Consider the following 24,393-nt stretch of genomic DNA (forward strand, 5'->3'; position numbering starts at 1 on the left):
GCTACAGCATACTCATGTGCAAAAAACAAATAAATAAATCTTTTTTAAAAAAAAAAAGTTCAGGTGTTCACTCTGCAAGCTAAAATTCTCATTTGAAAAAAAAACCTGACATGGTAAGTACTTCCAATATCAAATATTTTCTCCCACATTGAAATTTATGAAAATTAGTAAAATTTAGAAAATTAGTAGTATGTACTACACACAGGTAGTACATACATTCTGATAATTTATCTAAAAGATGACAATCTATGTGACATAGAGTGAGAGATACAGAATGTTGTATAGTCATTTCATTTCAGGATTACAAGTATAAATTTTCTTTTTAAACCACAAAATGAAAGTCTCAGAATATATGCAAGGTAAAAGATGTCTGTAATCCCAAAACTTGGGAAATTGAGGAAAAAGGACCAGAAATTGAAGATTATCCTTGGCTATATATCAAGTTTGAGTCTAGAGATAAGTGAGAAAGATCTGTCTCAAAATTGAAAATGAGGCCTTTAATCCCATGACTGGTAAACAAAGCAGGTGGATCTCTATTAGTTAAAAAACAACATGTTCTATATCTAAACTTCAAAATAATATAATGAGCTAAGTCTCTGAAGCAGTTTTAACAATAAAAGTTGTTACCTTCAATGTCAAAAGTTGTTACACTCTCCTTTCTCCACCTCCTTCCAAAGCAAGGTTTTTTGGTTTTGTTTTTTTGTTTTTGTTGTTCTTTTGTTTTGTTTTGTTTTGTTTGGGTTTTTTAATTTTTTTGTTTTTTGTGTTTTGTTTTTCGAGACAGGGTTTCTCTGTGTAGCCCTGGCTGTCCTGGAACTCACTCTGTAGACCAGGCTGGCCTTGAACTCAGAAATCTGCCTGCCTCTGCCTCCCAAGCTGCTCCCAAGCGTGCCCCACCACTGCCCGGCTCCAAAACAAGGTTTAAAAACCAGAATATTCCTTCCGCAATGTAAGAAAAACAGACCTATTTCCCAAAAGCAGCAACTACTAAAACATTCATCTTCACCAACCTCTTTAAGTATTGCAGCTAGCAATAACAAATATAATCACAATGATGGTAATGATGAAGTTAAAAATCCTACAAACATCCCTTGTCCAAAAGTGGATCAAAACGAAGGATTCCCACTTAAAGAGTTGTGTCCATACCCATCCAGGAGAAAGGATGTAACACAAAGGCAAAGAAGAATTAGAAACAGATCTGGCTAGATTTCTTCACACACAATACCAGAAGTAAATTATAATGCATTTCCTATAATCTTAAATCTACACAGTGGTACATGTTTTAAGCAGCTCTGTCTCTCACATGCAGAAAATTAAAACAGCATCATTTTGTTGTTTCTTTTTATTTTTTTTCTATAAATTGACTATTGAACCTGTGTTTGTAATGTCACAATGATGTGAAAAGACAGCCAGACAGGTAGCATTCTAGAGATTTGTCCTCCACCATACCTTTACCCAGCTGGTTGCACAGGGTAGGGAAATTAAGGCAGCAATCAGTCTTTACAAGTTTAGTGTTGCCCCTCTGATCAGATACCAACTCTTTTTTCTGATATTTATGATGTTGGTGCTTTTCTCCTTATAAACTCAACTCTGTTGCAGAAGGATTCAAAATAACCAAAGGCCTGAAGCATTCCACCTGAGCTAGTCATGTGATAACACCTAGAATGCAGGTAACTAAACAAATAAATCATGAGCAGTGCATGTATGGATAGTCCTTCCTACAGAATGAAGTTTAAATGTGGTTTTAGATTAAAGAATATGCAGTTCCCATATAATTATGACACTACCAGTGTTTTATTACTGAAGAATGAAATGTTTATATTGCCCGTGGGTTGGAGTCCAAAAGCTTCTTTGCTATGTAAAACTACAAGATACTTTATTTGTTAACATGTCTTTTGTTATTATGGTATTTTCCACAACAATGACCTTCACTGGTAGATAAGAAAAGAGATAATCCAAAAATAGCCAACAGCTTTATCTCACAGAAATGATATCATAAATGCAAGAAAATTCAAAAATACCGTTTTGTTATTTTCTTACATTTCCTAATATGTCAACACATAGTAATATTGACACTTCACATAGATATTTTTCCATTTTATAGACACCCCAAATTTCAAGTGGTCTGCTTCAGCAGGTAAGGGAGATGGTAAGAAATTAGGCTATAGAGTTCAAGGTCACAAAAATATTTCTATTGTGTTCGTGTGTGTGTGTGTGTGTGTGTGTGTGTGTGTGTGTGTGTGTGCATGCGCGTATCTCCAATCGATGTTGGACAATATCTAATTCAGTTCATGGGATTTTGGAAATTCAAATATATTGGCAGAATAGAGGGAAACAAGAAAGATGAGCCTGCATCTGCTTGGGATAAAAGGGCATTAACATGGCAATGGACATTCAAACCAGGTTTTGTCCCACTAGAGGCCTGCTTAATAATCCAAAACCTCTGTTTCGTTGTGCAGTCAATGGGGACAGCTGTAGTAAAGCTAAACATCCTTTCTTAAGACAATGACCTTTAAGGACATGTGAGGTGAGAAAAGCAGGGACTGTGACCATACTTTACCTGTGTGTTTATTGGGCATTGGTTAGCACCATCAGATAATCAACTCCAGCAGCAGATAGAAGGAACATTCATAACAGGAATGTCATTTGGAGACTCAATAACTGCAGAATATTCTACAAGCATCTGATTACACATACACTTCTGATGTTACACGGACTTCAAAATATAGTAGGAAGTTACCTATTCTTTACATTATTTATTTAAATTACATGAAAATCAAATTCAGTGTCTATCACTATAGCTTTACCTTATCTGGAGTGGGTGTGAAGGAAGGGGTAAATTACACAACCACTGTCCTGTGGAAGTCAAAAACTATCTTTTAGGAGCCTGTGTTCTTCCATCATATGAGTCCCTTGGATTGAACTCTGGCCTTCAGGCTAGGCTACTAGATCCTTTACTTTGCCCTTTCCCCAGCCTTGAGCAGGCCTGAGAGACCATGTTCACCACAACAGACCAAGGGATAGAATTCAGATGGAGTTACCCACCTTGGTTGCACTGAACTTAGAAGAACTGCCCCTGGGCTTGCTTTGAGATATCTCCCGCTGTGACCAAGAACAAATTATTGGATTATCCCATCCTTTTCGGGCTTAAACCAGAAAGGGTTTGGGTTGGGCCTTTCCCTGTAAGTTGGGAGCTTTGAGCCTTGATCACAGAACTTTGTCTTGGCTTCATCTCTTGTCACCCTCCATCCCCCTTTCATTCCCAGCCCCCCTTTTAGGTGAACCCAGTTGATTCGTAGCTGCAGGCAGCTACACTTTACCCTCTATCCTCTGTAAAAAATGGTAGATTGAAATATAGACTTATAAGGATACAGATGTAATGGCTTGTAACAGGTGCTTACCTGCAACACACATAGAAGAGACCTGACTGTTGCAGGTTATCCTCTGCTGACCTACACACACACACACACACACACACACACACACACACACACACCTTTGAGTGTGCAGGGCATTTTGTTTTGGTTTGTGTTTTTGTTTATGTGTTTGTTGTTTGCCCAAATTTAAGAAGCTGAGAACCAAACCTTCCAAAAATGGTTTTTCTTTCACGTTCTCACCCTACTACTGGTCTACTGACCAAATAAGGGAGAACAGATAAGCTCAGAAAAATGTATGAGGAAGAAATGTGCATAACTGTTAATGGGAGTTCGATTTCTTTACTAAAACTTAAGCACTAGGGTATTAGAAAAGCTTCCACACTTAAAGTGACAATGGTATCAGTCCCTAAACGAGGGTGACTATTTGGGAAATCGGAGCTCTTGTAATTTCTCGGCAAACACAAAAATATGAAAAAATAAAACAGGCTGACTCTTAAGGACAGAATTCCAGAGCTCTGAAGTGAGCAAAGGGGCGGGGACACAAAAAAAAAATGCCAGCGTCCCAGTTCTGAGTCTTAACATCACAATCTCTGATTGGTGTAACGTTTCGTACCCATGACTGAAAGAACGGCTTGATTGGCTAATTCTCAAAACCACGGTCTGTAGACGGATTGGAAAGTAAAACTTAAAAACTCAGCTCCAGCCTGTAGCCACTATTGTCTGGTTGGCTTGCAAGAGATGCCTGTGCATTACCACGCCTAGGTGACAGAAACTAAAACTTTCCGCCAAGAAGCTCAGCTCATAATACCTATTCAGAGGACACAAAAGCGTCAGCTAGGAGCCAAAAATGGAGCTGAAACGACTCAGCCTACCCAATTTAACAGAATCTCCAGAATCTCCCACGCCACCCACAAAAAGCGCAGAATGAACTGTGCTCCAGACCACAGCCAGTGTCAGCTGACATACCATGGAAAAACTAAACACCTTTACCAGATAAAGCTCAGCTCAGCTCTTTTGAATGAGATCAGTGGGTGGCTCTGAAAAGAGCCGTTTGAGATTTTTCCAAGCAGAACGCGCCACTCTACTTCTTGCGAGGGGCGGCCTTCTTTGCCTTGGTGGCCTTTGGCTTAGACGCCTTAGGCTTGGCAGCCTTAGCTTTGGGAGCCTTGGCCTTGGCTGGACTCTTGGCTGCCTTCTTGGGCTTAGCAGCCTTCACCTTCTTTGGGCTCTTGGAAACTTTCTTGGCGCCGGCAGCCGCCGCTGGTTTCTTCACCTTCTTCGGGGTCTTCTTGGCCGCCTTTTTGGGTGTGGCGGCACCAGTCGCCTTCTTGGGCTTCTTGGCTGCGCCCGCAGGCTTCTTTGCCTTGGCCGCGCCTGCCTTCTTGGTCTTGGGCTTAGCCTCGCCGGAAGCCGCCTTCTTGTTGAGTTTGAAGGAGCCGGAGGCGCCGGTGCCCTTGGTTTGCACCAGGGTACCCTTGCTCACCAAGCTCTTGAGGCCGAGCTTGATGCGGCTGTTGTTCTTCTCCACATCGTACCCCGCGGCCGCCAGCGCCTTCTTGAGCGCTGCCAGGGACACGCCGCTGCGCTCTTTGGAGGCGCCCACAGCCTTGGTGATCAGCTCGGAGACCGGGGGCCCGGACGCCTTGCGCTTCCCAGCAGCGGCGCCGGTCTTCTTCGCCTTCTTCTTCACAGGTGTCTTCTCCACAGGTGCAGGAGCAGCAGGAGCAGCCGGAGCGGTCTCAGACATGTTTTAGGCTTTACTAGTAAAGCGAAAAGTAAGCACAAACAGTCAAAGAGGGATGTTCCCAGTGCTGCAGGCTCTGGGTTTATATAGAGAGAAGCTGCGTGGTGATTGGTTCCCTGCGTTGTGCGCCGTGCGCCGCGCTGCCAGAGAAAGGATCTTCAGCTTTGGCTTGTGGCTGTGTTTGTTGCCCCTCAAAAAAGAATAAATATATAAGAAATATGGACACGAAATAATTAGGGACTTGGGGGAAACTGATCCGAGAGCCTGTGGGCTACATTCTCGCCTTAATTTGTACAGCTATGTCGAAAATCGGTACCATGAAACTTCTCTGATTGCCCCAAGTCTCTTTCAAACCTGACGAAAATTAGGACAACTTTATGGTTTTCCTTAAAAATGCTATTTCTCTCGCAGTCATTAGCAAACTTTTATTTCAGGACATGGTACTGCACATTCTTATCCTTTCAAGACTCTATGGAATAACTTGTTTTCACGGAAATATGTAAGGAAATTTGAGTTTTTCGCGAAAGCAACAACACAAACTCCCAGGGCTATCTGAACCAAGCTGCAGGAATTGGCAGTAGATAGGAAAGTACTGCGTGGAGAGTGAATGAATATTGTAGAAAATATCGATTGGTTTTTTTAAGGTATTTGAGATACCAGTGTGTAATTCCCGTTCGGCTTTCATGTTTTATTGATTTAGTCATTTTCTGGAGAAGGAATCAGTCTGTGCCATCTCCCTTATAGACCAACATTTCAATGCACGTTTTTTTTTCAGATTCGGTAGAGAAGTGTAGACCAACTCCCACATTTACAGAAAACAAGATACCTAGGTCAAGAAGGAACAGAAGATTAGCAACGGGGAGATGAAGAATAGTGAGATATAACCTGACTTGAGGACTCATTCCGTATTTACAGTGCACTGTTTACAGCTGTGTTATATAGCATGTTTCAGGACATTGTTATGCAGCTGTTTGCACTTGCCAACATTTATTATAACATCTTCTGCATATTTCCTATTTTAAAATAGCTTTAATTTCAATATTAAAAATAAGCAGAATTTGAAAGAAAAAATCTTTTTCATTTCCATAATAGCTGCTGGCATTATTACATACGTTACATATATAATACAGTCTGTCACAAGCAAAAGAATTAGCAGGTCGTATCTGTACCTTCCCCCCACCATGAGCAAGCCTGGAGAGACCTTGTTTACCACAACAAGGTCAAGTGACAGGATCTAGGTGGAATTACCCACCTGGGCTGCCCAGAACACAGAAGCAGAACTGCCCCTGGGCTTGCCTTGAGACATCTCCTGCAGTGACCTGGAACGGACTATGGATTATTCCACCCATCTGAAACCAGGAGGGGTTGTGGGTTGGGTCTTCCCCTTTAAATTGAGAGCTGAACATTAAAGCTTGGGGCCTTGATCAGAGAACTTTGTCTTGGCCTCATCTCTTCTCGCCCTCCTTCCCCTTTCATTCCCAGCCCCCCTTTCAGGTGAACCCAGTTGACTTGTGGCCTCGGGCGGCTACACGTATCCACTGAAGGACTTAAACGTTTTAGAGTCAGCTTATCAGTATGGTAACTGCAACAAGAATAAGGTTCCTAAAAAAGGGATCAACCGTGGGACTACAAACTTGAAACCGTAAGAAGCTTCACTCATTTCCACTCATAACTTTGAAGGCTAACTTCACAAGTGTGGTTTGGGTCTTGACTCCAAAATATAATTACATCCTGATAAACAGCAGATTATTCTCAGTAGTCAGGCTTGCACTATTTTTGAAGAAATTAAAATCAGGTGATAAAGATCCCTAAGATATGTGAGAGCAATGAAACTTATGGCTTCGTCACCTTCTCTCAATTTTATGTTAGGTAAGCATACATACACACACAAACACACACACAAATGCACACAATTACCATAGTAACAGCTGAGAGATGAGTGTCTCATGAGTTATTCTATAGGACCCATTCTTCAGCATTCTACTACCTAGAGACTTTCAAATCTACAGAAAGGGGTGGTTGTATAAAATTTAAATCAACCTGGTTATAGTGGTCCATACCTTTAATCTGAGTAACTAGGAGGCAGAAGCAGGTGGATCTCTGAAATTAAGGCCAGTCTACAGAGCAAGTTCCAGGTCAGCTATGGCTACATGAAGAAGCCAAACCCTGTTTCAGAAGAAAAATAAAACTACTAATAAGATAGGCAGCAAGAAAAGAAAAATAGATGGGGAAGAAAACAACTTTAGTAGAAAATAGTAAGTAGCAAGAAAATAATAATAATAATAGAAGGGGTAGAAGACAAATTTAAGATAAATGTGCTCAAAATATCTATGAAAATTAGAGTTATCAATTTTATATCCGTTTCTGTTGACATTACATAAAGATACTGTCACCTTGGAACTCACATCTGAGTACAAGCCGTATGTGTTAATTTCATTTTCTAAAATGGGCATTTGTAAATATTTAAATCCCGCCACACTTTCTCTCTCCCCTCTATAACATCTTTTAATTGTGTGTGGAAACTAGCATCTTGCATACTTGAGGAATATTCTAAATCCTCCCTGTTTTTAGAAAGGCCTGTAAGCCAGTGTGCAATACATCCCCACTCACGGTCTAAATAACTGAAACCGTGTTTAACAAGTTTCAGGGCAAGGTCAATGCGACTGGGATGAGGCTGCTTCACTGGGATACCAGACAGCAACTAGGAATATTCAGAGCTGATGTCACACCCTCGGCCTGAATTTAGTTTCCTCTTAAGTGGCCTTTTAGTTCCTTAGGTCGGGAAGAGGCATCCACTGTGTTATTTAAACCCACCGTTCTCACACTAGTTTTGGCATTCTGCTATTTATAGAGCGAATGGGGTGAAAACTGGTGACTTTCCAGAAAGAAGCATAGAAAAGTTCTGTGGGTTAATTGGGCTAAGCTAAATCCCAAGCACATCCTGGGTACTTGGAAGTTACCTTTAATATTTTTTCTCCTCTACCATTACCATAGAAAGGTCTCACTAGCCAAAGCACCTCTTCAAGATGACCTCTCTCTACACACCGGTGGAGCTCAAACAAAAGATAAAAAGAAAACAGTGGCTAGCAAGGCCATGAGTCAGAGAATCCTCCCCAACGTCAATAGCGTTTATTAAAAAGATTACATCTTCAACTCTGAGCAAGTCTCCATCTTTCCAGGTCAAACAGCATCGTGTAAGACGGGAAGCAGCATATATTCAATGAATACTAGCGCCCTTTGTAGAGATTTGAAAACAGACCTGTGTTTAGGCCTCTGAGAAATGCAAAGAGCTGCATAATAAGTGAGATTTAATAATGCTTGCAAAATTTTAGACTTTAAATTTTTGTAAATCTTCCATTTAAAAGACTATTTTACTGTGCTGTATCCGATTTTGTAGATAAGTGTACGGCTACAACCTCCTTTTTACAGATGAGTGGCTGGGAGAGTTATAAATTATCTGCTGTCAGAGCCTACAAGTACACTCCTGAAGGACACAAACTGGTGACTAAGAAATCCAAGAGAAAAGCTGAAAAACTCATTTTCCCCTCGCCACAGGGATTGTGCCTCCCCACCCCACCCCCGCCCCCCGGGAGTCAGCCAGCAGAGGGGCGGATACAGAAGGACCTTCCCGCCCGCGCCTTTTCAGTCCTCTAAAAGGTCCGCAGTCTTCATATATATATAGCAGCAGTAGAGGGCGCTTGAGAAATTTTAACTCTTAGTTCTCGTAGCTATGTCTGGTCGCGGGAAAGGCGGGAAGGGTCTCGGCAAAGGCGGCGCTAAGCGCCACCGTAAAGTTCTCCGCGACAACATCCAGGGCATCACCAAGCCCGCCATCCGCCGCCTGGCCCGGCGCGGAGGAGTGAAGCGCATCTCCGGCCTCATCTACGAGGAGACCCGTGGTGTGCTGAAGGTGTTCCTGGAGAATGTGATCCGCGACGCGGTCACCTACACGGAGCACGCCAAGCGCAAGACGGTCACCGCCATGGACGTGGTCTACGCGCTCAAGCGCCAGGGCCGCACCCTCTACGGCTTTGGCGGCTAAGAAAGCCCTTGTGCTTGTCTTCATTGCTGCAAAAGGCCCTTTTTAGGGCCACCTAATTTGTCATAAGGAGCTGTTTGCATTTCAACCTACTGTGCCTAAAGTCCAAATTGGCAGCAGAGACAAAGTTCAAGGGGTAGAGTTAGGCTGTGGAAGTATCTCCCTAGTACTTAGTAGTAGTCAGTTTTCACACAACAAACCCAGGCAGGCTCTACTTCATCTCCCAGTGTTTCGGCGGAAGCTTACTCCCTTAAAGTGTAAAAAGGCAGCCAAAGGTTCTTTTGAAAAGAAGAAAAAGTTTTCATTTAAGGCTAAAAAACTTTTTGCTAACTTGTGTCCTTTCCCTGTGTCCTTGGTTACAGCCTTACATTTCATTTCTGGGCTAAAGGTCAAGGCTGCCAGCACTTCTGACAACTTTACTCCATAGTGAAATTTTTCCTCAGTTAATAGATTGATTCATAGTTTTGAACTGCCCTTATTACTTACCAATTTAGCCTTGTTAACCCTACTGTGAGCCAGGCAGGCTTGCCACATAGAGACCGATTCAACCACTAAATGACTTCCTTGCTTCCAATCCAAATTTACAGCTCCTGCTACACATGAGTTCTCACCAAACCACTCCAGCGGTCAAATTGATGGGTCCAAAAACAGATTAATGACCCTATTTGCTACTTCGAACTTAGCAATGTCAAGTTTGCTCGCTTACTGGCATACTTCCAGTTTTTCTCCTGTTTACTTTCTGGGTACTTTTCAAATTATTCTAATAATGAGTTATCTCTTTTCCCCGGCAGTGTTTTTTAAGCAATTTAAAATTGCTTTCATCCTTTTTGTACAAAAATAAAATAAAACCCAAATCCCTGTGTTTTATCTGACATCTGTCTTGCCTCCACGACCCTCATCCCTAACCATGAATTATACTCCTAACTAGACTGAACAACACATTTTTCTTCCAAATGAAATTTCCATCCATACACGTGTGGTTTGTCTACTCTCATAAGAATGTAAAGTCTTTTCAACCTTCACCTTTCTATTGCCAGTGCCAATTACAGAACCTAACACACAGCAAGTACTCCAGACAAATAAAACTTATGCTAAAGACACAAAACTGGCTTCCCTCTATATATCTGTGGCATGCAATGTAACAATTAGGTTTTGATGAATTAATTACTTGATTAAGAAAACCTTAGCTTTGAGGGAAAAAATACTTTTTAAATTCTTTCAGCCTAGTAGAGTTTAAACATAATCTGTGAACAATTCAACACCTAATCAGACTTACTAGAAAGAGCTTTCTTTCAGAAAACCTCAACTTCAGTTCTAAACAAGCTTACCCCAGACAAATCCCTTGCTTCTCTGTTTGAAGCTTTTGTCTGAGTCCACATTCTAGACATAACATGCACTTTTATGTTTGATACATCAATATTATTATTTATAAATTCGGTACAGTGTGGTAAAACTCAGTCTCTTCCCCATGAGCCTGGACAAGGGCACAGTACAAAAAGAAAATCTGAAAGTATTAGGTATATTTAGTTTACTCTAGGTCTGATAAGGCAAACAGGACAGGCAGGCAACTAGTAATGAGTGAAATGACAGTCCTTGTCATCTATTCTGAGTGTTAGTGTCTGAAGTGTCTGGTGTCTAAGTTTTTGAACATGGTAAGCAGCAACTTTGACACTTCTGGGTCATTTCACACCTTACTATGATGTATGTATCTGGTGTAAAATTAATGATACTGTTTGCTTTTAAGGTTCACTTAGTATAATGGCAAGTATTAGTTTACAACATACCTAACTCAAAAGCAAGTGGCAAAGAGGCTCTCATGTAAGGTTTGCAATTTGTTGCTCCGCATGTTTTAGGCAGCAGCTGTTTTTAACTGTTGTTGTTAAATTATATTTTAATGCATGCAGCCAAAACATCAAGTAATTGTTTTGGAATTATATTTTAATGCATGCAGCCAAAACATCAAGTAATTGTTTTGGTTAAAAACTAAAACACAGCCGGGTGGTGGTGGCGCACGCCTTTAATCCCAGCACTTGGGAGGCAGAGGCAGGCAGATTTCTGAGTTCGAGGCTAGCCTGGTCTACAGAGTGAGTTCCAGGACAGCCAGGGCTACACAGAGAAACCCTGTCTCGAAAAACAAAAAAAAAAAAAAAAAAAAAAAAAAAACTAAAACACAATGGTTTGTTTTTTTTTTTACTGGTACAGTTTCAAGGGGTATCTGCCTTCCTGCTGCAAGTCTGTTTTTATTAGCTATAAAAGGCGATTACATTTTAGCCAAATACACTTTGGCATTGCGTTACTATGTAATGCTCTATTTTAATTTACTACACATAACTAATATAACCTAGCTGCTCCTCACCATAATGTCCAACTTAGTCCTGTTCTTATTTCTTCTTTACATGCTCTCTACACTCAGTTTAAAGTCTCCTTGTTCAATGCTGCCAGGCCTACCCTCACATTCCTATTCTCCTGTTCTCTCTATAGTATTATACTGTTCACTATCCCTTGTTATATCTTAATCTGACATCTCTGTTGGCCTATGCTAATGTCTATTAAACCCTGTTAATAGACCCACCCACCACTCCAGCTCACTTCAAATTAAAGACCCAGGGCAATGCCTTGGAGCAGTGAATGATGAAGCTTCTAGCTTCCTTCTCGTGTTCTCTCTCTCTCTCTCTCTCTCATTATTTTTCTAAAGAGGTTTTTTTTTTTTTTTTTGGTTTCTCTGTATAGCCTTTTTTTTTTTTTTTTTTTTTTTTTGTTTCTCTGTATAGCCTTTGGCTGTCCTGGAACTCACTCGGTAGACCAGGCTGGCCTCGAACTCAGAAATCCGCCTGCCTCTGCCTCCCAAGTGCTGGGATTAAAGGCGTGAGCCACCACCGCCCGGCTTCTAAAGAGTTTCTAACAGACAGTTTTGTCATCCACTTAAGTTACCTCAAATTTTTGAATAAAAGTAATAAATAAAATCAAATATATAAATGTATCCTCTACCACCTAACTAACTGTACTATGGGGGTGAGGAGATGTAGGTGTGGAGAGGTATGGGCACACTCGTGCACACGTGCAACCAACTATGTGTGACTTACTGGTCTGAAACATTTTTAAGTAAATTTCAGACAGACATCATGAAACTTCGTCCCTGAATACTTGAAATTGACCTGTAGAGTGAAAAATTATAAAGGCCATTTTATGAAATATGTGTAGATTTTTCACCTTAGACCTGAGCAGGGAAAGTGCAGATTCCAGAACGCGGAACTGAAAATAAGATTTCAGGCCTTCATACCCCAGGACACTTGCAGGATAAATTACATTCCTCAAGCCTCAAGCAGCAGGTCCACCTATGGGTGGGAGAGGTCCAAGGCAGGAAGGCATTCCTGACTACAGATAAAAGATGCAAGACACCTAGGTGGGGCTATAGCAGGAAGAAGTAAAGATAGTTAATCTGAAATAGTTGATAAATGACAGGGTGGGACACAGTGACATGGTAAAACATTCAGGGTGGGTTTCTCTGGAATGTTTCGCTATTCTTATGTTATGTATCCTTGGCAACCCCCTCACCCCCGCCCCACTCCCCTGGTTTGTGGTTTTTCTCTTTAAAACGCTCCACGGACTGGATGTGGGGGTCCAACCCCACTCCTGCGGGAGTGCGTGGTGAGACCGCTGGCTGCCAGGCTTCTTCCCTAATAAACCTCTGCTGATTGCATCCAGGTATGGTTTCTTGTGATCTTTGGGTGGTCGTGATTTCCTGAGACTTGAGGAAGGGTCTCCCGAGTATGGGGGTCTTCAGACCCTCCCAAGAATAAGGAAATTTCCCATATAATTTTCACATGACTGAAAACAAATTAAGACTTTAAAAGAAAAAAGCCGGGCAGTGGTGGCACACGCCTTTAATCCCAGCACTTGAGAGGCAGGCGGATTTCTGAGTTCGAGGCCAGCCTGGTCTATAGAGTGAGTTCCAGGACAGCCAGGGCTACACAGAGAAGCACTGTCTCGAAAAACTAAAAAAAAGAAAAAAAGAAAAAAAAAGAAAGAAATAAAGAAATATGCTGTCTAACTCATCTCTTTTCTCTGTTAAAAATCTCACTACCCTTAAGAGCCAGTATCTATTTTATCTAGCTAAGATATCGTTCAAGTCTGTTTTAAACTTGAACTATATACCAGATACTATTTGGTTGGGTTGTTTCTTTTAAGACAAGGTATCTCAACTGGCAATTTTGTTGAAGTCCACCTTGAACTGATGATGCTACTGGTTCCTACCTCGTAACTTCTAGAATTATAGACATATGGCAAATTAACAGCAAATTCGGATGAATTGAAGACCAGTTCAGAAAAGGGGACACTCAGGAGTACAGACCAGTATTCAATGGTGAAAGCTAACAGAAACACTACCCCGTTATCACAATGCTAAATAGAAATTGGGCATTTAGCATTGGAACAATGACTAAGCATCCATATGGCATTTCAAACACCTTTGTAGCCATGAGGCCAAACCTATGCGACAGCACTTTTCATAGAAAGGTGTAGGTGGCTCTGAAAAGAGCCTTTGGGTTCGTCGGTTAGCAAAAAAAAAAACAACTAAGCTCTCTCTCCACGGATGCGGCGGGCAAGCTGGATGTCCTTGGGCATGATGGTGACACGTTTTGCGTGAATGGCGCACAGGTTGGTGTCCTCAAACAGACCCACAAGGTAGGCCTCGCTCGCCTCCTGCAGGGCCATGACCGCAGAGCTCTGGAAGCGCAGGTCGGTCTTAAAGTCCTGCGCGATCTCGCGCACCAGGCGCTGGAACGGCAGCTTGCGGATCAGCAGCTCGGTCGACTTCTGGTAGCGCCGGATCTCGCGCAGCGCCACGGTGCCGGGCCGGTAGCGGTGGGGCTTCTTCACGCCGCCCGTGGCCGGGGCGCTCTTGCGGGCGGCCTTGGTGGCCAGCTGCTTGCGCGGGGCCTTGCCGCCGGTGGACTTACGAGCGGTCTGCTTAGTACGAGCCATAACGAGGGAGTGATAAGAAATGGTAAAGAATGGGCTGTGGGTTCGTATTTATAGAGGCAAGACGTTCCTGATTGGTTGAAATCTTCAAGTTCCTCAAAGGGAATGATGTATGCGGAAGTAGTTAGTAATTGGATAACAGGTCTCAACTTTAAATTTGTGACCAATAGAAATCTGCTTTATTACCTGGCTTACTGTTTTTTTGTTAAATATTGCTTCCTCAGCGACATTGTAGCCTTAACCACGTTAACTGTTACATTTTGCTTTAAAAAAAACAACAACAACAAAAAAAAAAAAAAAAAAAACTAGTAACAGATACTATGTAGATTTTGGCAATGCCAGCGCGGTTCCAAGGGTTACTTGTTGAACTCGGTTACCGGAACTGAGTTTTGTCTTCTCTCTTAAATTGTATTAGAGATGAAAGGGAGCAGTTTACTATCCGGACCAAAATGAAATCGAAAAGGCACGCACAACTTTGTACAACTTTTAATCAGTTCATGAGTTTTAGAAATGTCTTAGCATGAGCAAACCTAATTGTCTTTTGAAAAACACTAGCATGGTTTCTAGTAACTATGTACAGGATTCATTGAATTCGCACTACTGTTGCAGCACGGCAGCAACTCTAAGGACTCTTGGGCCAAATGAAAAGCATGCCCAGTTTAACTGGACTGTACAATAATTACTTCTAGACCATCTAAGAGAATAGTATGTTATGTCTTCCATACAGACTATCTTAAAACAAGATTCCAACTTTACATAAAGCTAGAATTTAAATATGAATTTTGTATCTAGGGGGACAGAATTTATTGATACTATTGATAAAAATAACGTAAAAGAAAAATGACTTTGCCATTAATGCAGTATCAACGTACCAACTATTTCCTAAAATCTATTTCCTTTAGTTTTCATAATGAGACTTAGTTTAGCCAATCAGAACAAAGAAAGATGAGACTTCATTTGAATAGACGCTCTGTAAACTTCAGCCAGCTTATCCTTCATGACATACTATCCACTGAGCGAATATGCTTCCTTTGATTGGACAGTTAGTGCATGACGTTTACAGGCTCTCTGACAGGGACAGCCACAGCTTTATTTAAAGAACAGAAAAGGCGGAAGATACTTCAATATTTACTTTCTTGGCCTGGGTTCATTCTGTGTTCATTATGCCTGAACCCGCGAAGTCCGCTCCCGCCCCGAAGAAGGGCTCCAAGAAGGCCGTGACCAAGGCCCAGAAGAAGGACGGTAAGAAGCGCAAGCGCAGCCGCAAGGAGAGCTACTCGGTGTACGTGTACAAGGTGCTGAAGCAAGTGCACCCCGACACCGGCATCTCATCCAAGGCTATGGGCATCATGAATTCGTTCGTGAACGACATCTTCGAGCGCATTGCGGGTGAGGCGTCGCGCCTGGCGCATTACAACAAGCGCTCGACCATCACGTCCCGGGAGATCCAGACGGCTGTGCGCTTGCTGCTGCCCGGGGAGCTGGCCAAGCACGCCGTGTCGGAGGGCACCAAGGCCGTCACCAAGTACACCAGCTCCAAGTGAGTTGTTTAACTCACTCCTAACCCAAAGGCTCTTTTAAGAGCCACTCAAGACTTCAAGATTAGAGCTCTAATGCTGATTTAACTAGTCAAAGGGAAATAACTGACTTCACATCTGCACGACTGAGCACAAATACTCGCGGTTAAGCTAATCACATGGACACTGGCCGTTAACAATGTATTCTGTGTAGTCCACTTAAATATTGTGGTTCGAACTTAAACACAAGGGTCTTAATAGCCCTGTCAAACCTGGGTCTAGTCTTTGAGTCTTAAAAGAACAGACACCCAAGTGGTTAATTTATCCATTTAAAGGCAGTAAATCTGCATGGTTTGCCAATAACCTTCATTTCTGAATATTGTTGAGTGGAGTGTTTAAAACTGATACTCCAAATATCCTGGGTATGATGTTTTTGTTTAGGGATTAAACAGGTAAAACTCAATAGAAGAGACCTTGAACGAGAGTTTAGATTCACTTTTTAAAAGCTGTGTATATGCACATGTAACTTGGATTAAAATGTGTGTGTATGAATGGAATATTTTAGAAATACATTAGAAAGTTCCCCTCTATAATATGTAATTATATATAGTATATTAGAAAAATAAATTTTTAAATAGCAACTATGTGACTCCATCTTGGTTGGTGACCTTACCAGGGTGTAAATGGCCATATGTCTGCCAACCATCTTCACTAAGGTTTAAATGTACATGCCATGTGACTTCACCATTTTAAGATGACCACATATGTTTCATAAATAAGCTGTATTTGATAATCAAGATTTAGACATTTCTATAGCCCACTCATGCTCACTATGCAATATTTGTCTAGCTTGTTTACCTTGTAAGTTTTTTTTTGCTATTTCGATAATGAACTAAGCAATACCATAAAAACTACAATGGCCTATAATGGTGCACTATAAAAGAATCAGTAAAATTGTAATTCTCTCTGTGGACTGTATCTATAAATAAAAGCTTTATTTTGATACTAGAAGAGCTTCAATACAAAACTGTGATTTTTAGAGCTAAACCTAAAGTTCTAAAAAGTTAAACCTAAAGTTCTAAAGTTCTAGTTTTATGAAAGCTGCTTCATTGTGAACTCTTAGGATAATTAAGAAATCCAAATTAAATCTTTTAATGTGTATACTTGTAGTCACGCTAAGTACTAATGCAATTAATTACAGGAATAGCTTTATTTAGCCTCCTATGTATGTTTAATTAAACCTAAAACAAGTAACTAGAAACAAGCAAAGTTTGACTATTTAGATATACTTCAGATTGGTAGTCTTCAGAGTTCTCCAGAATATGGCATTTAAGGAGTTTTAATCTAAATAAATAAATAAATAAATAAATAAAAGCTTTTCAGGATAGAGAGACACACCAGTTCCTGGCAGTCCCCCAATCAACCCCAAAGATGATGGATACAGAACAATGTGTATCTGTAGCTTGCTTTAAATGTGGCAAAGCTGGCCGTTGAGCAAAAACTACCCTAATAGTTCAACTGCTGACAGTACACTGTCCAAACTGTGGACAAATAGAACACTGGGGAATTGATTGCCTTGATTTACTAGACAAGTTAGGAGAGTTCCCCTGAGTTTCTACTCCACAGGGAAGTCCATTGGATCTTCTGGGTGAAAAATTCTTGCTGCTCTCCACCTACCACAGAGGAACCTGGGGTTTCAGGTATCAGAATAAGTCTCTGTCATTCTTAATAAATTCAGAAGATGTTTGGTCTGTACTGGTTTACTCAAGTGAACTTTATCCTTCTCATGTCTTTGAAGAGGGCTAACACACTAAGCTAGTGATAGATTAGTCCAGTTTAACAGCAGCAGTCAAGGTTTCAGCTGCCTTCTCAGTTCTCTTCATGTGTTAAAAAATCAGGCCACTGGCCTTACTCTCCTAGAGCTGCTACTATCTCTGTCTAGATACAGTTTGCCTTGTTACCAGACTCAGAGAAGAGATAAACTCACAAAACAGATTTCAATGTAACCTTCTACTGTTCCTTCATTTCAAGGAACCCACTTTACAGCAGCTGTACCCAGTAATGAACCGTCTGTGGTAAGTAGTTGCATCAGAAAAAGGTGTGAAGTTTATGTAAGGTCTGGGGATATGAAAGATTAGGTTGTGAGGATCTAAGAAAGTGTTTAAGGTTTAAGGAGGTGTTTTAAGATATGTATATTTAAGCTACAACTTAAGGTTAGTAAATAAATGCAAGTTACAAAGGTTGAGGCTTAGGTTATACCTTAGTAATTTAAGGTATATCAATAGACTGAAAAATGCTTCCGATTTCTTTGCATCACTAGGCTACTAAAAGACTTCAAAAATTCAAAGTTTTAACATTAGTCAGTGAAATTCTGATAAACTATTAGTCTAGCTATGGCAAAGCACTACTGTTATTTTCATAGTCACAAGATCGATTTCCTTTGATTGTCTTCTAGTACAGACTTAAAGGTACCCGTGCTAAAAAAAAAAAAAAAAAAAAAAAAAAATCTGTCTTATTTGTATAGTCTTCTGGATGGAGGGCAGAAGTTGCACTTTCACAGTTTGAACTCATACTGAAAATAAAAGAAAAGGTGAGCTTTGGTTCCCTCTGCTCAAATAAATGTTTCTGTCTTTCCCTGAGCTCCTTAAAGAGTCTTGAGGCTTTTAACCAAAAACAGTTTCCAAAGCTCCCACTGTGACACAAATATGTGATTCTACTTCCTTTTCTACAGTGAGTTTCAGTATAGTTTACATTGGTAATGTGTAAGACTTTTCTATTTGCAAACCTAAAAAAGAAATCTTTTAAGATTTAGGGAATCAATTTGAATCTGCCTCTCTTGAGTCAAATAAACGCCAGATAAGTACCCCTGTCAATCAGCAGTGTAAGGTCCTCCACTTATTGCCTATTTCTGAAGATGGGATTCCTCCCCATTTCCCTGGTCTTGCGACTCCACTCCTCCAACTACTAGGAACCTGGGCCTAAAAGTTTCAAATGTACACTTAAGGAAAAAAAAAGGTTTTGCCCTAGACTCCTTAACTTTATCTTCTGCCCCACAGATATTTTAAAGGTATAAATATGTTTCAATATCCTGCCAAGTCCAGGTGTTGCCTCAAAATCTGCATTATGAACAGCTTCAAAGTGGCTATCCCCAGCTGGTTCAGTCGGCTTCAACTTGGTCTGTACGCTCTTAGCTCCAGATATCCCCACAGAGCCTGGACAGTGAGTGAAACAACCAGTTCTCCCAGCACTTGGCCTCCATCCCAGTTTTCTTGGGTCCCCAAAGGTATTGTTGCCCTGACAGCAGAAAGCCATCTAAAGAATGCAATCCCTTCTCTCTCCCTCACCAACATCCCTCCCTAGTTCCTCATTTTTTTTTTTTTTTTCGATTACAAAAACGGAAGAGAATGTTAACGACCAGACATTCCCACTAATCTGCCCTTAGGGACCTAGGACCTTAAATCACCACCTGCCACTGCCAGGTACGCCAGGTGTGCTAGGTATTGTGGATAAAGCCCCCCCACACACACACACCTCTATATCTCTGCCTACTTGGGTGATTCTTTGATTCTCTCTCTCTCTCTCTCTCTCTCTCTCTCTCTCTCTCTCTCTCTCTCTCTCTCTCTCTCTCTCTCTCTCTCTCTCTCTCTCCCCTGCCCCCCACTCCGGTCTGTCTTCCTCTAGCTCTCTTCTTCCCCCACACTGAATGAGGCCTTTCAATCACTTCCACTAGTAAACCTTACACTAAATCTGTTACATGGTATTATAGGCTATGAAGGCTATGAATGAGTCCATTAAAGGGAGTGAGGGGGGTCTCTATTAGTAGGTAGGTGGGTAAGACTCTAGGCAAGCTATAAAGTGAATGCTAAATCCCTAAATTACCGTTTTACGACTAGGAAACCACTTTTCTTTCTTTTTTTTTTTTTTACATTATTGGTTTCCCTTCAGAAATAGTTCACAATTACAAAATATACACATCTGCAACTAAAAATTTTACTCTACCTTTGGTAATACCTGATTTCTGTAACAATACACCAAGGGTTTATGTCCCAGTCCTTAGGTGAATTATAAACTACTCTAAGATTCCAACTTCTATGGAAGAGGAAAGAGATGTCAAGGAGTCCAGAGGAAAACCTCAGCATAGAATCCTTTCACACAATGGACACGAGGACGCGCGCGCGCACACTCATTTTCGACAGTGTACCCTGCAGCTGACACCATTAACCACTGTACTAACAAATACTTGCATGCTTGTGAGAAATCAGAGGCCTAGCACTTTCACATACGAACATGATGCATTAAAACACAGGTTGGGAAGACACAATACAGCTCTTTTTTTGGAACGTGGGTGGCTCTAAGAAGAGCCTTTAAAATGGTTGCGTGGATGACAGAACTCCTTAAGCCCTCTCCCCGCGGATGCGGCGAGCCAGCTGGATGTCCTTGGGCATGATGGTGACACGCTTAGCGTGGATGGCGCACAGGTTGGTGTCCTCAAACAGACCCACAAGGTAGGCCTCGCAGGCCTCCTGCAAGGCCATGACCGCAGAGCTCTGGAAGCGCAGGTCGGTCTTGAAGTCCTGCGCGATCTCGCGCACCAGGCGCTGGAACGGCAGCTTGCGGATCAGCAGCTCGGTCGACTTCTGGTAGCGCCGGATCTCGCGCAGAGCCACGGTGCCGGGCCGGTAGCGGTGGGGCTTCTTCACGCCACCGGTGGCCGGGGCGCTCTTGCGGGCGGCCTTGGTGGCCAGCTGCTTGCGCGGGGCCTTGCCGCCGGTGGACTTGCGAGCGGTCTGCTTAGTGCGAGCCATTGCAGCTAGTAGTGGGAAAAATAAAGATAGCTAAACAGTGCAAGCGTTGCCTTTAAGTACGCTTGACTTCGCGCACGCGCACTATACTTACCCGCTCTTGTACCCCTCCTCCCCACAGAGAAGCATTCTGATAGGCTTGTTTGCTTTTCAAAAGTCCCGCGCAGTAGCACTATTGGCTGAGGAGTTCAGATGGTGATTGGTTAACTATTGCACTCCGATAGAATGGATTGCTAGTCTGTTTTAGTCTGCCACAGACAAATTTAAGCTTTCTTAAATTTATGTCTCCACCTGGGTTTTGTGTCGAGCCGCTTAAAGAACATAAGGCAAAGAAATCTTGACTTTGAAATGTCATAACCCTACACATCCCAGAAACCACTTTGGAAAACATGTTCTCTACCCTCCTTGGGTTTTTTCTCATCTGGTGCCTGGACTGCAACGTGATTGGTTATTTCTCAGCTGGCGAAATGAGCCAATCCGAGCCAGAATATATGAAAGGCAGGTTTATTGGGAAACTGCTCTTGAGGAAGTTCCCTGGCACCAAGGACTGAGGCCAGTCAAATCCAGGGGTGGCCCGGAGCGAGGAAGAAGATGAGGACACATCTGCTTTGATATGTAAAATACACAACTACGTCCTTTGTCCTGGAATCCTAAAACTACATTCTTGCTCCACACAACAGTTTCAAATGACACAAAGCCAGCAGTAATGTAACAGGAGCTACAGATTAAGTAGCCTCGGAATGCTACTGCATTGTAAAGGCTTACCTAACAGTTTTTTCATAAACCCCTTTGACTGTTCTAATCCCGGGCGTTTTAAGTCTGATGCCTCTCCAGAGAAATACTATGTAAAGTACTGCAAGAGCTACATTTTATACAAAGTAAACTTGCATATGTACGATATCCAATATTTCCCTGCATGAGACAAAGAAAGTAGTTACCTAACAATTAGAGCAGCCTCCAATCATAATTGTGGTTCGGTGTTTTAACATCTTACACAAAGTAGGTAAAAAACAACTTTGGTTACTAGGCTCTCATATGAACAGATAGTGGCTCTGAAAAGAGCCTTTGGGCTTTGAAAAAGGAAAGCGTTTCGCTCATTGATTTACTTTCCCTTGGCCTTGTGGTGGCTGCTTTCGGTCTTCTTGGGCAGCAGCACGGCCTGGATGTTGGGCAGGACGCCGCCCTGCGCGATGGTCACGCGGCCCAGCAGCTTGTTGAGCTCCTCGTCGTTGCGGATGGCCAGCTGCAGGTGGCGCGGGATGATGCGCGTCTTCTTGTTGTCGCGGGCCGCGTTGCCTGCCAGCTCCAGGATCTCGGCCGTCAGGTACTCCAGCACGGCCGCCAGGTACACCGGGGCGCCGGCGCCCACCCGCTCCGAGTAGTTGCCCTTGCGGAGCAGCCGATGCACGCGGCCCACGGGGAACTGGAGGCCGGCCCGGGAGGAGCGGGTCTTGGCCTTGGCGCGAGCCTTGCCACCCTGTTTGCCGCGTCCAGACATTGTAAATATCTTGCTATAGGAAACTGTTCAGACTACAGTAAAGCAGCCAGAGCACCAAACTTATACTCAACCGTTGGCGCAAAAACGGAATGATTTCATTGGCTACACATACAGTTTTACCTAAACCAATGGTATCGTGTATTTGAAATATTCTTACTTTGATTGGATAGTTAATGCATGACGTTTGCATAGTCTAGCAAGTATAGCTTCAGCTTTGTTTAAATAGCAGGAGGACCCCTAGACATTCTAACATCTTTCAGTCTTTTCTTCCTTTCTGTTGCTTACTCACTATGCCTGAGCCAGCCAAATCCGCTCCCGCCCCGAAGAAGGGCTCCAAGAAGGCCGTGACCAAGGCGCAGAAGAAGGACGGCAAGAAGCGCAAGCGCAGCCGCAAGGAGAGCTACTCGGTGTACGTGTACAAGGTGCTGAAGCAAGTGCACCCGGACACCGGCATCTCGTCCAAGGCCATGGGCATCATGAACTCGTTCGTGAACGACATCTTCGAGCGGATCGCGGGCGAGGCATCGCGCCTGGCGCATTACAACAAGCGCTCGACCATCACGTCCCGGGAGATCCAGACGGCCGTGCGCCTGCTGCTGCCCGGGGAGCTGGCCAAGCACGCCGTGTCCGAGGGCACCAAGGCCGTCACCAAGTACACCAGCTCCAAGTGAGTCAGTCATCTAACTCACTCCTAACCCAAAGGCTCTTTTCAGAGCCACTCAAGACTTCAAATTAGAGCTTTAATGCTGGTTTAGTAGCCATTGGGGAAATAACTGCCCTCACATCGACAGAATTGTGTATAGGAGTACTTAAGTAAGATTCAGTTAGTAATGCATAGAATACAGTGCCCCATCACCAATGTTTACTATAGTCTGCTTAATGGTTTGAATTTTTCAGGAAAGAGTTCTGGAAGCCCTGACGTTTGAAAAGCCACATACGTGAGAATTCTATAGTTTGCCATTGACCTTTATTCCTGAAGGTTGTAAGTGGAGCGTGTTTTATGGAATTTGATGACAGCTCACTTTATGCGTCCTCCTTAGTCAACTTAGGTTTTACCCTCTACCAGGTTATCAGAGGTTTGACGCACAGTAGATTCGTGGTGCGGTCACTTGTCAGTCCTCAACTGTTTATTTAGGGAATTTCATGCAGTAATTAGTGTGTCTTCTATTTAGGATTAGGAAGCTCTCCCAGAGGGAATGATTCAGAACTTCTGTATTCAGTATAATGATAACAGATGAGGAAGACATTCAGCCTAACATTTGGGTAGGCTGAGGAATATATTTTAAAATATACAGAGAACTGTTGGTTTTAAATTTAATAAAGTTTTCTTGAAGAGTTATTTTTAATGAACTACAGAAATACTCCCTGAAAGTATTATAGTCTTAAGAGTTATTTTTAAGTATATGCATGTCTTTATGTATGGATTCCCCTGGAACTGGAGTTGCATGAAGTTGTGAGCCACCCAAATAGGTAGTGAGCACTGAACTCTGTTCCTCTGTAAAAGCAGTACACCTCTAGTTCCAACCTTCAATATTAAAAATATTGCCTATAGTCCCATTTTTGGTCAAATAAAAATTAAAATTTTATAATTGTTTAAGGGTAGACCTTAAACCTGCAAAACCATACACAGAATCTACTTTTCACAGCCCAGACCACTGATCCAAACCAATATCATCCGCAAACTGAATAGTTGTAGCAGCCTCCTTACTAGTTTTCCTTGACACTAGTTTTCATCAAACATCTATATTCATTGTTTTTAAATTTAACTCAGATCTTGCCTGTTCTCAGCTCAAACCTCTACAGTAATTCCCACCTCACCCACCTCAGTGAGAGCAAACTCCAACAAACTGAGCCAGGAACCCTCATTCTTTCATTAACAGCACTGCCTGCTTTTTCAGAGCACCTGGGACCCATTCCCAGCACACATATGGTGGCTCACTACTGCCTTAAACCCCAGCTTCAGGGGATCTAGCACTTATTTCTAGCCATCTTGGGCACATGTTGCACAAACACTCATATACATTTAAATTATTCATACCTATAAATTCAAGAACACAGAACAATGCCTGACACATATTGTGATCAGATTTTTTTTTCAAGCCTCAGATCACAGAAACCCTTATCTTTAAAATTAAACTTGAGATCCCATCTTTATGCTGGGGTAGGCCTTTAATCCCAGCACTCAGGAGGCAGAGGCAGAGGGATATGAGTTCGAGGCCTGCCTCGTCAACAGAGTGAATTCCAAGGCAGACAGAGCTACACAGAGAAACGCTGTTTCAAAAAAAAAAAAAAAAGAAAAAGAAAAAAACTGCCGCTGCTGCTGCTGCTGCTGCTGCTGCTGCTGCTGCTGCTGCTGCTGCTGCTGCTGCTGGTAGTAATATAATGACGATGCCAATCAAATTGACACCCTGGATTTTCTTGATTTCATGGTAAACT

The 24,393-nt window shown here is 42.3% G+C and overlaps 7 protein-coding genes across 7 annotated transcripts; 3 read left to right on the forward strand and 4 right to left on the reverse strand.

The window, feature by feature from the left end:
* Window positions 1–591: 591 nt before the first annotated feature.
* Window positions 592–5,635, reverse strand: LOC117714295 (histone H1.3). Its single transcript, XM_076939272.1, has one exon. It carries the CDS (start codon window positions 5,122–5,124, stop codon window positions 4,459–4,461), a length of 666 nt encoding a protein of 221 aa, XP_076795387.1. The 5' UTR covers window positions 5,125–5,635; the 3' UTR covers window positions 592–4,458.
* Window positions 5,636–8,761: 3,126 nt separating this feature from the next.
* LOC117714313 (histone H4) lies at window positions 8,762–9,379 on the forward strand. The gene has a single exon (XM_034511030.2). The coding sequence runs from the start codon at window positions 8,852–8,854 to the stop codon at window positions 9,161–9,163; it is 312 nt and encodes a 103-aa protein (XP_034366921.1). The 5' UTR covers window positions 8,762–8,851; the 3' UTR covers window positions 9,164–9,379.
* A 3,852-nt stretch (window positions 9,380–13,231) lies between these two features.
* On the reverse strand, window positions 13,232–14,143 carry LOC143443196 (histone H3). The gene has a single exon (XM_076938822.1). The coding sequence runs from the start codon at window positions 14,141–14,143 to the stop codon at window positions 13,733–13,735; it is 411 nt and encodes a 136-aa protein (XP_076794937.1). The 3' UTR covers window positions 13,232–13,732.
* A 1,001-nt stretch (window positions 14,144–15,144) lies between these two features.
* LOC117714307 (histone H2B type 1-C/E/F/G/I) lies at window positions 15,145–15,732 on the forward strand. The gene has a single exon (XM_034511023.2). The coding sequence runs from the start codon at window positions 15,304–15,306 to the stop codon at window positions 15,682–15,684; it is 381 nt and encodes a 126-aa protein (XP_034366914.1). The 5' UTR covers window positions 15,145–15,303; the 3' UTR covers window positions 15,685–15,732.
* A 3,860-nt stretch (window positions 15,733–19,592) lies between these two features.
* On the reverse strand, window positions 19,593–20,506 carry LOC143443197 (histone H3.1). Its single transcript, XM_076938823.1, has one exon. It carries the CDS (start codon window positions 20,460–20,462, stop codon window positions 20,052–20,054), a length of 411 nt encoding a protein of 136 aa, XP_076794938.1. The 5' UTR covers window positions 20,463–20,506; the 3' UTR covers window positions 19,593–20,051.
* A 474-nt stretch (window positions 20,507–20,980) lies between these two features.
* Window positions 20,981–21,958, reverse strand: LOC117714301 (histone H2A type 1-B-like). Its single transcript, XM_034511016.2, has one exon. The coding sequence runs from the start codon at window positions 21,955–21,957 to the stop codon at window positions 21,562–21,564; it is 396 nt and encodes a 131-aa protein (XP_034366907.1). The 5' UTR covers window position 21,958; the 3' UTR covers window positions 20,981–21,561.
* Window positions 21,959–22,158: 200 nt separating this feature from the next.
* Window positions 22,159–24,197, forward strand: LOC143443338 (histone H2B type 1-C/E/F/G/I). The gene has a single exon (XM_076939273.1). The coding sequence runs from the start codon at window positions 22,248–22,250 to the stop codon at window positions 22,626–22,628; it is 381 nt and encodes a 126-aa protein (XP_076795388.1). The 5' UTR covers window positions 22,159–22,247; the 3' UTR covers window positions 22,629–24,197.
* The last annotated feature ends 196 nt before the right edge of the window (window positions 24,198–24,393 follow it).

Source organism: Arvicanthis niloticus, chromosome 8 (genome assembly GCF_011762505.2).
Source record: "Arvicanthis niloticus isolate mArvNil1 chromosome 8, mArvNil1.pat.X, whole genome shotgun sequence".
In the NCBI taxonomy this organism is placed as follows: Eukaryota; Metazoa; Chordata; class Mammalia; order Rodentia; family Muridae; genus Arvicanthis; species Arvicanthis niloticus.

Coding starts and splice junctions, on each gene's coding strand:
- LOC117714301 (XM_034511016.2), bottom strand. CDS start 21,957: ATGTCTGGACGCGGCAAACAGGGTGGCAAGGCTCGCGCCAAGGCCAAG.
- LOC117714295 (XM_076939272.1), bottom strand. CDS start 5,124: ATGTCTGAGACCGCTCCGGCTGCTCCTGCTGCTCCTGCACCTGTGGAG.
- LOC143443197 (XM_076938823.1), bottom strand. CDS start 20,462: ATGGCTCGCACTAAGCAGACCGCTCGCAAGTCCACCGGCGGCAAGGCC.
- LOC117714307 (XM_034511023.2), top strand. CDS start 15,304: ATGCCTGAACCCGCGAAGTCCGCTCCCGCCCCGAAGAAGGGCTCCAAG.
- LOC117714313 (XM_034511030.2), top strand. CDS start 8,852: ATGTCTGGTCGCGGGAAAGGCGGGAAGGGTCTCGGCAAAGGCGGCGCT.
- LOC143443338 (XM_076939273.1), top strand. CDS start 22,248: ATGCCTGAGCCAGCCAAATCCGCTCCCGCCCCGAAGAAGGGCTCCAAG.
- LOC143443196 (XM_076938822.1), bottom strand. CDS start 14,143: ATGGCTCGTACTAAGCAGACCGCTCGTAAGTCCACCGGCGGCAAGGCC.